At 35.4% G+C, this 12,835-nt stretch overlaps 1 protein-coding gene across 3 annotated transcripts in view; it reads right to left on the bottom strand.

Moving 5' to 3' along the window:
• LOC150096712 (multiple PDZ domain protein-like) overlaps nt 1-12,835 on the bottom strand; it is a 1,501,001-nt gene that overhangs the window by 485,466 nt on the left and 1,002,700 nt on the right. For all 3 annotated transcript variants that reach the window (XM_090408593.1, XM_090408594.1, XM_090408595.1), the window contains one exon: nt 10,510-10,600. In XM_090408593.1, coding sequence (XP_090264719.1) covers nt 10,510-10,600 — 91 coding nt within the window. The remainder of the gene's footprint in view (nt 1-10,509; nt 10,601-12,835) is intronic.

Below are 12,835 nucleotides of genomic sequence, written 5' to 3'. Positions count from 1 at the left end.
CATATCAGTTCCATAAGGATGGTTTAAGAAAGACGCTATTCATTATTTGTTTTTCAAATCGTTCGATGAAGTAGTTAGCTAGTGTAGGAGAAAGAGGACTACCTACTGATGCGACCTCAATTTGTTGGTAAAGTTTATTCTCGCATGTTTAGTAGCCAGGGTGAATGATAAAGTCAAATAGGAAGATAATATCTGCTGCACCGTCTTGCTTGAGAAAGTCAAGAGATTCATCTAAGGGACCATTTGTGAATAAAGACAATATCTAAGTTGAAAAGAATATCACTTTGGGCAAAAAAGAAGTCATTGATATCTCTGCTCTGAAATGAGAACTATTCTTGATAAATGAAAAAGACTATCCCGTGAACGCCAAAAGTAATCTAGAAAGGTGTTTAGCAATATTGTAGCAAGGATAGCCAATGCAGTTCACCACAGGTCATATTGGAATATTTCCTTTGTGGACTTTTGGAGGTTCATGCAAACAAATCGGTTGAGAATTTTACGTGTCCTATTGGCAAGATTAGTACCTTTCTAGCTCCACAAAAGATACATTAACCCAATCTCTTGCGGTGTATCAAATTCCTTGCACAGTGTGGATTATCATATTTTGGCCAAACATATCGGTGGCCGTGTGTTGGGATCAGTGGCGCACCCAGAGGGGGGGGGGGAAGGGGCCCGGGCACCCCCCAAAGAAAAGGAAAAAACACTAGAAAAATTTCCAAAAATATTTTCCTAATTAAAATTCATTTTTTTTATTTATGTTATGTGCTACTTATGAATTAGCAATCACTGCAGATGCTCAGTTATAGGTCGTATGCGATGTGTAGTGTGTATTCGCAAAACGTCTACTCAACTCGGCCCTGCCAAAGGTTAAATCCTGAGCGCTCGACCCCACTCCAAGATTAAATCCTGAGTGCGCCACTGGTTGGGATGAACATTTAGACAACATTAAATTCCATGAGCCAGAATAATCGAGACTTGCATAACATGCCACCTCCACTAGACATTAAATCCTTTGGAAGAAAAGTAAGATTCTCCCATAAAAGTAATTCTCATAGAATGCTTATATAAAGAAAGTTGTGAAACCTTGATACATCGTCCGAATTTAAATAGAAGTGATGGCCTGAAATTATCCCTTTTGTGGGAAATAATTCTGGAACTTGCTAAAAAAAAAACTAATTTTTTTAAATTAATAATCTCTTGTGAAAGTTATTTTATTAGAACCTTAATGTATGTAGACCATGTCACTCTATATCATGTACGTGTTTACTGTTGAATACATTTGTTTCTGTTCTAATAGGTTAATTTGAAAAGTCATACTGAAGATGCTCTGATATGGGGGAGAAATTTCTGTGCTAATAAAAATTACGTACGTAAAATTCGTATTGTGTATAATTAGTTATCATAGCTTACGTTCCAATTCGTCAAGTCAGAAATATTATAAGAATTCTCATCTCTGATTTCATTTAGTGCCCAATGGTGCCAAGTGTTGTAGAAGCACTTCACAACAGAAATCAATCATGGCACAATTGGCTTAAACACAAGATCTCCAATGAAAACAGAAAGGCTTTTATTTTCTGGGGCATATCTATTCCCAACAAATTTAAATTCAAAATATTAAAAATAAGGCCTATGTAGTTCAGTAGGAAGTGGTGCTTGTATCCCTGCACTAGGTTGCACAACGATAGACTTATTATTCGAGTCTAGTCGCCGACTGGAGGAACTTTTTCTAAACCTTTCTTCGACCGGTTCCCGAGTTAGTCAATCTTTGGCGCAGACAAGTGGGTTTTTTCTCCCGGAAACTCGGGTTTTTCATCCTGTAAACTCAAGAAAATCGATAGCAACCCACATTATTTCAGATAGTAACATATCCTGTTAGGGTAAGGTACAGAGATGGCAGCACTTGTTTGGCGGTCTCTTCAGCGGGGGCCGCCTATAATTAGTGATAGACATGGACCAGCTATCTCTGATTGGCTACTGGTGGAGATTGAACTGTCCACTCAGCCTCCAAAAGTCAATATATAGGGAGTAGGCGATGCCTTTAAACCCTAAGGGGATAAAAGGTGTTGGCTTATTATTCATTTATAATATTAAAAACTCGCTTCATGTCAAAATGGAGGTTAAGACCATTGATCGCAAAGCACACTTTGCGATCAATGGTCTTAACGATAATGCGATAATGGTCTTTGTGATCAATGTAATCTGATTTGCACTTGCAGAGACTATTATTATACTCTCTGCAAGTGCAAATCAGAATACTTATTAATTACGTCATATATGCAGTTAAAGCGTTATACACCGAGTAGCCACTTTATTAGGAATTAAGGAAATTCCTAATAAAGTGGCTGAAGACATTAAGACACGAGGCTACTGTCTGCCATATAAATCAGGCAGGCAAGTATCTGGCGATTCTGTTTTAAGTGTTTGATCAGTCGGAATTAGTAAACGGCATGACAAGTGACTTTGAGCATGGCATGATTGTTGTTGCCAAACATGCTGGTGCCAGTATCTCCCAAACGTTTACTCTTCTGGATACTAATGAGAGTTTGAAGGAAGTGGTTGAAAGTAATAATGTGGATGATAAGATGTTAGCGCGGAAAGAAACTGCACGCGTACACGGCATCCTTCACAGGACAAACGTGAGCTCGAGCGACTGGACAACGATTAAGGTATAGTACAGAAGGACGGAGAATGGAAGAAAGAGTGAATGAGAAGATTGTGCAGGAGGGATAGTGTATAGTTTATTGATGTATGGAGTGAATTTGATGGACGACAGGACTTCATTTAAATGGTTTTAGAGTCAGATGTTTGAAGGAAGTGCTTTTTAGTGAGATGGTGAAAAATCAGGGAAACAAGAGATATTAGTAAGGACGAATTCAAGCACGTGACTGGCCACCAATATGATAAATGAGCATGTGTACAGTTATGATTATGCAATGCCTAATGGGATTTCACAGGTTTCCAATTTGAATGGGTTGGTAATGACATTACACAAGGAAAACTATGGATACAAAGGGATGTTGAAATGAATGTACACGAATCTAAGAAGTATCGTGAATAAATATGAATTTTGGGCATTGGTAAGTTCGACTTACCAATGGCGAGCAAATCTACACAAATGGCCCCAAGTTTCTGGCATAATTTCTCCGGGGCAAAATGGAACCTGGAATGCCAGAACCCTGTATGAAGCAGGTAAGCTAAGAAACGCCATTCAAGAAATGAAAAGATTTGGAATTATGATTTTAGGAATGAGCAAAATTAGGTGGCCAGGATCAGGCAAAACTCAAGTTGATGGCATGTCAATGTCCCACTCTGGAAGTAGTGAAAACGATCATTAAAACGGAGTTGGAATAATATTAAACAAAGATGCCAATAGTCATTGCTGATCTTCATCCTTACTCAGATAAGATATTATTAAAACTGAAAGAAAGGCCATTAGATATCAACCTTATACAGGTCTATGCCCCTACTTGCTGACAAGAATGATACCGAGATTGAAGAATTTTATGATCAATGAAAAGAACTAATGAAAAATGCAAAGAAACATGATATTAACATCGCCTTGGCGATTTCAATGCCCAAGTTGGGGCAGGTAGAAGCAGAGATATGGCTGGCTAACATGGACTGAGAACAAGAAATGAGAGAGGAGATAGTATTATTCCATTTTGCCAAGAAAAGGAACTAACAATCACAAATACATGGTTTAAGGCCACCGTCCAGAAGGCTATATACTTAGCTATCACCATGGATAATAATTAAAATATAGTTGGAAACACCAAATTGCTTACTTGCTAATTAATCAACGATTTTGAAGTTCATAAAGAACACAAAAACCTATCCTAGTGCAGATATTGCTTCTGATCATAATCTACTAGTGATAGAGTTAAAAACTTAGACTGAAAACTATACTTAAGAAACATCAACAAAAAATATTTCATCTAGGAGAGTTTAAAAAAAAAAAAAACGGAGATAAGAAAAAAAAAACTGAGTCAAGATCTGAGCAGCAATTGAGTTCGTCTGGGTGAGACGATTTTCAAAAAAAAGTTAAGTGTTACATACTTTTATTCAACCAAAATTATAATGGTACATAAAATGTAAGTACACACATAAAAAAATATTAAAAAGTAACTTAGCATGAGCAATTGTCAGTTCCTTAGTTTTTTTCACACAACATGCTTTGTTAATCATCTTCATCTTTGACGATGAGCAGAAGACTGTCTCATACACTTCAGCAAACGTTAGCTGCTTGGAGGGAACATAGATAATGTAATAACAGATTGTAATGAGAGGCAAATGACAACTGTCTATATGTCAGCATTACTTGATGGAAAGGCACATGGTTGCCATCCTCTGTTGATGGGTAATAGAGGTATATAGCAATTCAAGATCCATGAGAGTGTGTTTTCCATGTAAGAAACACACTAGCTTATTGTCTCTACAAGAGGACCATGATATCATCCATGTTTTGGAAAAATATGCAACAATTCCATTGTAAGAATTTGTTATTTATATTGGGTGGATTGGCTTCCGATTTTATGAGGATTTACTTTTTATCAATCTTTAATTGTTTTCTTTTAAAACAAAATTGTGGAGAGCCAGTGTCCATATCTTCCTGTTCAGGGAAAATATCCAAGCCTATGTCAAATTCTACTTCGTCTAAGATACTGGTTATTTTAATTGGTTTTATTCTCCTCTAGAGAGCAATGTATCCATCCCATCTATTGATGGATCTGGAAGCATGTCCTTCATACTTTGGGAGTGCATAATCCATTATGTTTCTATCTAATAGGTTCTGATGTATAATGAAATCATTTTTGGTGTGTAGTCAGGAGTTTTTTTTTTTTGTTTGTTTTTTTAATCTATTTCAATGAATGGAAATTGCAAGTAATATTGATGTAATATTACTTGCAAAGATGTAATAGTGAGGATGTAGGAAGCATTGATGTCCTTTATACACCTTCCTTAATCTTGCCTTCTCAGCATAAGAGGGGTTTTTCACTGCATGGTGTTGTTGTGGTACATATCCTCTTTGTCTCCTGATGCTCTGATCAGTCTTGATCATTCACATCTCTTTTTCATCCTTCCACCTTTGCCTTGCTTGGGAGTAAGCTGTTCCACTTGTTCTATAGGTTCTCCATTCACAATGCTGTTGATATTTTCAGCACTTCTGCCTATTTTCATTGTCTTTGTCTTGTTATTGCTGATTTCCGTACCAAATTTATTACAACAATTATTCAGTTTATTCAGGAAATCTTCCAGACTTGTACTGGATTTGTTTAAAAGTATAACATCATCTGCATAAAGTAAAGAGCTGAGATTAATATCTCCAATTTTGATATCAGGTTTAATACCGCATTCCTTCATAATGTGATCCATATAGATAATGAATAACAGAAGGGATAATGTACATCCATGTCTGATGCTAGATTTAACATCAAACCATCTTCCTGTACTTCCTTCAATTCTAACTTGTAGGCCACAAAGTTATATAATGATACTGATTATATGAAGATTGATATAATACCCATTGACACCATATAACTGTAGCATTTTGAATATCTTTTCTCTTGGCACCTTGTCATATGCTTTTTTTTTTGTAGGTCTACAAAACTTAAATACAGATCTTTGTTATATTCCCATGATTTCTGAACTATTTGTCGTAGAATGAAAATCTGATCCTGACAGCCTCTATTTGGCCTGAGTCCGGCTTGTTCTTCACCAAGCTTCCCTTCCACAATTCTTCTCAACCATTTCTCAAGTATGTATAAATGTTATAATAACACTCGGTAGGGAAATGCCTCTGTAATTCTCACATTCAGTTTTATTTCCCTTTTTACATATGAGTACTATAAGAGCTCTACTCTACTCATCTGGAATTCGTCCCTCTGTCCAGGCCTTCTGAACTATGCAGTGCAGCAAATGTAAGACTTTTATATCTCCATACTGGAGCATTTCTAGTTGAATATCATCTACTTCAGCTGTCTTTCCACATTTCATGCTTTTGATGGCTTTTTCTATTTCAAGTATGGATATGTATTCCTGATTGTGAGCCTGTTAAGTGTTTTTTACCACTCTGCTGTCACTGCTTGTTTCATCTAGCAATATCTCGAAGAAATTACACAGTGTTTAGCTTTCTTACATTTGTCTCTGTATTCTCTAAGAGCACAAGCAGACTTATTTCACCAGGACTATCGATATGCTTTTTTCTTTACCTTCACTGTCTCTAACTTACTGTGTCCACCATGGAGTTCTGATGACAATCTCACTACATGTCTCTCTGGCTGAATCAATCAATGTTTTCTTCAGGGCATGCCACTGAATCTCCAAGATTTGGTTCCTGTTCTCAAACTCTTTCGTTTTTTCTTGAATAACGTTTGTGTATTTTTATCTATAGTTCACATCTGAGAGTTGCTCGACTTTTAATGGCTTTAAAACTTTCTTACATGTTCTTTTTTTTTTTTCAATATGAAATTCAATTTTATCCTGCTCAAGACTAAATGGTGATCACTTCATTTCAAATCCTCTTATACTCTAGTGTCCTGCACCAGTGAGAAAACATCACTATCAACAATAACATAATCAATGAGAACTATTAAAAAAAAATTGAAATTTAAAAAAAAAAAAATTTAAACTCATAAAGTTTAAATCAAGTTTTACTTGGGGGAGGGGGAGATAAAATAATTGGTATATCCCAGATTGATGTTACATGAAAGAATAGCTCCAATTGCTTCTGGGATGAAATGTTTCAACAAGAATGCTTTCTGAACTGATTTTTTTTTTAAACACATTTTGGGGATCCTTACAACCTTTCCAAATACTTTTGGATAAAAGGTGACATTTTCTTCTTTTAAATGGTCCAACAATGGCACATAATAGACTCCTGTTATTGTCTTACCCTTTTCCAAATAGTCTATCATGCTAATTCCTTGGGAATCCCAAAAATCAGTGGCCATCACCTTCCCAGCTGACAAAACAACCTTTGCTTTTTTCGGTGCTCTTTTACTGGGTATTGTCAACTGTTTTGATTGCTGCTTGGACTCAGGTGTGTAGTGGTGGATCCAAGTTTTGTCTACAGTCACAAATCAGCACAAAAAATCCTGCGAATTGCAATTAAACATCACCAAACAACGCACTAAAATGCCTTTGCAAATGCGTTTTTGATTGACAGTTAACAATCACAGCACCCACTGTGCAATTTTTAGTGCAGGATATTATACACCCATTCAGTTGAGATGCCCACAATCTCAGCAATCTCACACACTTTCACTCAACAGGCTTCCATAACAATACAATGGATTTTGTCAATCATTTCCTTCGTAATGACCTCAGTCAGGTGTCCAGAGCGTGCTTCATCTTCAATGGACTTACGACCCTTTTAAACTCATTTATCCAAAACTAAATAGACTTTAATGCTGGTGCAGAGCCCCCATGAACTGCATCTAACTCGGCTTTTGATCTGCGTAGTTGTCCACCTCTTCAAATAAGTGTTTTTAATAATGGAACGAAACTCAATTTTCACCTTTTTTTATGAAAAATGCAAACACAGTCATTTTAAATGTTTGCAAAATGAGAATTACGTATCACATGTGGCTAAAATTTTGCCAGGAGTTATGAAAAAGATGATACGTGCTGACACTGGTATGAATGAACAACTGTATCGCCGTCTATTGGAAATTTACCAAACGTTTCAAACAACCCTCATAAAACAAATAGTTATCCAATATAGAAGAATGAATAGCTCAGGAATGAACACTCAACCAATGAAAAGGAAATGTCAATTAAGAAAACTTTAAGAGATTTTTTGTACGGTAAATATATTCAAATTAGATCAGACCACAAACCTTTATCAAGTGTTTTCGATAACTTGAATTAAAAAATCGAAGGGTTATATGTTGGGCTAGGAAGCTAAGAGTTTAATCTTAAGGTATGTTACATTCCTGGGAAAAGACAGAATATAGTAGCAGATTGCTTCTCCAGATCAATCACAGAGAGTGAGCAAGGAAAGTAAGAGTGAGCGAGTAAGGAAAGTCTTTGAGCAAGGAAACTATGAAGCAATCAATACATCAAGTGAATCCAATTTCTGTTTCACATCAAAGTACTATGGGTAGTAATCACAGAATAGAAATTAGAGGAGTTGGTAAAAACCAAAAAGTATACAAGGTTTAGGGAAAAAACCTATATGGATTTAAAGGCTGGAAAACTTCCTACAAATTCTCCAACCAATGCAGAATATGTTTTGATAAAGATAAAATTTTGTGTCTAAGTGATAAACCTATGTTAGGTAGTTTACTTAAAATCAATGTTCCTTTTATTATGACTATGGGTGCCGAATTGTTCTAATCTTGCAGAACACATAGGCTATTTATAAAAATAAAATTAAAAAAAAAAAAACTACAAAGAAAGAAAGACGATTATAATCAGGTCAGAAATTATTTTCGAGAGAAAACACTATTGCAAGTAATTCAATTTCCTGCCAGACCTTTTTAGCACCTTTCTGCAGACATAGTGTGTCCATTACCACAAGCAAGAGGTTCTCATAGTATATCTACATTTAGTAAATACATTCCTTGGTCACCTGGTAAAAGCATTTAAAAGTTAAAAATTTCATAAATAAAAAATGGGTTTAAAATCACATTTTGTTTAACTTAAGAAGGGAAGTATTGTGCATTTCTTGAACATATAGACAAGAAAAATACATATTAATTAATTACTGATAAATTATATTTCTTTCAAATGTATAATTGTATTGTTAAATAAAATATGAAAGTGACCAAGGATTGATGTAAGCAGAAATTATTTTTAGCATTACAGCAAAGCAATTCCAAAACCAAACCAATTTTCTTTAGTGCACAGAGGAATTTTAGACATAAGATGCATAAAATACTGAAGAAATGAAGAAAAGTGTGAATAATAATATTTCAGTCAAATTATAAATTTGACAGCGATATCAGCAAACATATGGGTGAAGAACACATGTTACTGACACAAATCATATGACATCACACAATGATTGTCAGAGTGTCAATGAAGGAAGGATATTAGAAATTAACAAAAGGAAGTAGATAGTGTGTGTGTGTGTGTGTGTGTGTGTGTGTGTGTGTGTGTGTGTGTGTGTGTGTGTGTGTGTGTGTGTGTGTGTGTGTGTGTGTGTGTGTGTGTGTGTGTGTGTGTGTGTGTGTGTGCGCGCGTGCGTGCGTGTGCGTGGAGAGAGAGAGAAGTGGTGGAAAATTAAGGAATACAATGAAGGTTGTAAGAAGTGCATGAACATATAGTCCATTAAAAGCAATTGACATGCTTCTTTTAAAGTACTTTTTTTACAGAATCTATTTTAATTGAAGGTAATGCAACTGATGATATTTCCTTTCATCCTTTCATTAACGATCAGAAGAAATTAAACTAATTTAATACATATATGTGTGTGTGCATGTACACACACACACACACACACACACACACACACACACACACACACACACACACACACATTGTACTTTGTAAGATTGTCATTTCTTCCATGCATTCCACAATACATGGAAGTATTAAGGGTTTTTCTGTTGATAGATATTCTCTCTCTCTCTCTACTAATGGAAAGTAGGACTATTTTTTTCTTCTGCTAAATTCTCTCTCTTTTTGTCTCTTGTTAAAAAAGAAAGGATGACAGAAAAATACTTGATATTTCAGTATAAGAATTGATATAACTTGCCTGCTTGCTTAAGTCCATATAGAGAACTAATTTTGAAAATTTACTTATATTTTCAATTGGAAAGCAGTTTAACAGATTACTTATTTTTGACCTATGTTTTCCCCATTATGAGTTTGTTAAATTTAGATGGGCTCAGCACATAGCCATCTTTGATTATTGCACATTTTAATTTGAATGATAGTGTGAGAAAGTGAATTAAATATTATTAATTTACAGATTAATGGTATATATATATGTATTTACTAAATGAGTGATTACTGTATAATATAATTACTGTAAATAATATTTGAGTGATTAAATTTTTTATTTTGATAAACTCTGAGTAACTACTGACTTGAACTATAACAAATAAAGATAAGGTTCTTTGAATTGAGTTAAATACTTAAGTCTGAGATCAGTAATAACATTTCCTAAGGAGGTGAGAATTTGGGTAGAATTTCAGAATTTAATTTAGATGAATACAAATGTTAAAAAGGAAAGTTATATCATCATCATCATCAGTATACAGCTATCTGCTAGTAAAACCTTAAATCTGAACTAATAGAAGGTATACAGGCACTTTAGTTGTCATATCTTCAAATGACTTCAGTGTTATGTTATGACTGCACATGCCTGGACTCATCAACATCCACGACCTCGGTAACAGAGATGATATTATTATTTCTATTCTGCACTTCATAAAAACTGGTTATATTCATAGGAGATAGCATAACATCTCAAATGCAATATATCATTCTAAAAGAAATTTAACACAATAGTCCATACACAAATATACAATCACAACAATAAAAAATAACTAAAATTCTTACTCAATGTGTAGCCATAGCTATCTTCTTCCTCGTGTTCAGCTGCACTTTCTTCTGAAGTAAGTTTAACAGAGCCAGCACTGCAGGAATCAATCTATGCAAACAGAATGGCTGAATATAATCATAAATTTCATTACATAATTTCTACATTTTGTTCTTTTTTCATGAGCAATAACTCGGTGGAATGAGAATAGAGATAGAGAGTTACCAAGTAACTTGCTGTAATCTTATTACTGCAAATTACTTCGTTATCCTACATTCCCAGAGGAATGCAGCCAGCCTTCACTCTAACAAACTTGTAGGAGATATAGAAATAGCTTGTACAATGTTATAACTATATAAATGGATAGTTTGCTAAAATAAATTTCCTTTAGGAAATTCATAGGCAATAGGCCTATGAGAGATCGGTTGTATTTCTAGTAGCTTATTATGATGAATAACCTTATTATTGTGAGAAAACTGTATGACATATCCATGAAGAATAGCCTTATTGTTGTGAGAAAACTGTATGATATATCCAGGTATTAATGTTAAAAAAAAATATCCTGCACTTGCCTGTTACTGACAGTGCAACCATAGGATATTTAATATGTCATCATCAGAGAACTTGAGGGAGGAGTCAAGGACTCATAGAGGAAACCATAGATTATCCACAAAAGATGTCATGCCTTCTCTTGAACTCATTCACACTGGATGCACTCACTACTTCAACAGGCAAACTGTTCCACTCACTCACTCACTGCCACTGCGCTGTGAGAGAAAAATCTTGCTATCATCCTTTTCTTAACCACACACAAAATTAACTTCCAAGGATGATCCCATTGTCCTCTCTCTCCATCTACCACATAATGAAAAATTTCATCCGTTGATAACCTATAATATCCTTTCAGAAGTTTATAGATCTCTATCGTATTACTCCTCTTTCTCCTATTTAGAAGTATCTGCAGATCCTGATAGCAACTTTATTACTCTTCATTGTACTCTTTTGACAGCTTCTTCCCCCCCCCTCCAAACCCAAGAAATCAATTCTGCATACAGTAGTCCACTGCAGTTGTATCAAGGCCTTGTAAAGATGTAAAATTACTTCCTTATCCTTATACATCATATAAGCAAAGTGGATATTAAATTCAGCATTATTTTAAAGCCAGAGAGTTTGTAGGAATACATTCCTCAGCATTCCCCAGTTGCCTTACTGTGGACTACTTAAAAGACATAGGCACTGCCCAAGCATCCATATATTCGTCTTTTATTAGTCCATTTTTTTAAGGTTTCACTGTCCTGACAGCAGTTTCAAGGAGTTCAAAGACTCATTGAGGGGAAGGCACCTACTCTACAACTCTTCGTCTCCACCACTCAATCCACCAACTACAGTAAACTGCAACTGCCATCATCATCTACACCAATGTCATCTACTGTCCCTACCACTAGTATTTTCACAGACAATCACAAACATCCATGCCCATGATGGGATTTGAACTGGCAGTCTTTTGGCTGGAGAGCAGATATGCTAGCCAATCAGGTTAACGTATATGTGACAGACACTGACGAGAGAACAGAGGAGGATGAATAGGAGATTCTTAAGATATTGCAGAATCTCAATGTAAGTACAGCTGTAGGATTAGATGGGATATCAGCTCTGGATTTGCAAAAATGTGCAAGGGAACTGGCAATGCCTCTGACTAGGCTCTTTAATTTAAGTCTCAGCTCTGATAGCATTCCAAGGGAGTGGAAAGAGGGCAAAATAATTTCCTTGCATAAGGGAGGTTCTAAAAACTGTAGTAGCAAATTACATATCAATCAGTATCTCAGGCATGAGGTAAAAGTACTGGAAAAATTGGTCAAAAAGAGAATTCAATAATGGGTGGATAATAATACAATACTGTATGAGGGACAACATGGCTTTGAGAAGGGTCAGTCATGCCTTATAAGCTGTTAGAACAATGAGCAAGGGATAATGGATGTCAATTCAATGTGTCAAAGTGTGGAGATATGCATTTTGGAATGAAAAAAAAAATAATAAAGCTGTTATTGCATACATAGAACTGCACTGCACAAAACTGCAAGATATTGATGAGGCTAAAAATTTGGGAATAATTTTGGACAGCAAACAATGATGAAGCTCAGAGGACATATGGCAGATGAATATCTCAAAAAAATCACTCAGCTTTTAGCACAAAATGGCAAGCAGGAATCAGGAAGTTATCATCCTTCTTTATAAGTCCTGGTTGGCCTTTGCAGGACTAGTTGGCTGAGTGGTTGAAATCATTGAAATCTCCCATAACAATTACCCTCCTTCCACTCATTTCTTCCATTTGCTTGTGCATATTAT

Source organism: Typopeltis vanoorti, chromosome 18 (genome assembly GCF_054136105.1).
Source record: "Typopeltis vanoorti isolate ZY-2024b chromosome 18, IOZ_Tvanoo_1.0, whole genome shotgun sequence".
In the NCBI taxonomy this organism is placed as follows: domain Eukaryota; kingdom Metazoa; phylum Arthropoda; class Arachnida; order Uropygi; family Thelyphonidae; genus Typopeltis; species Typopeltis vanoorti.
The sequence above is the reverse complement of the archived record's forward strand: the minus strand, read 5'-3'. Positions and strand labels throughout refer to the sequence as shown.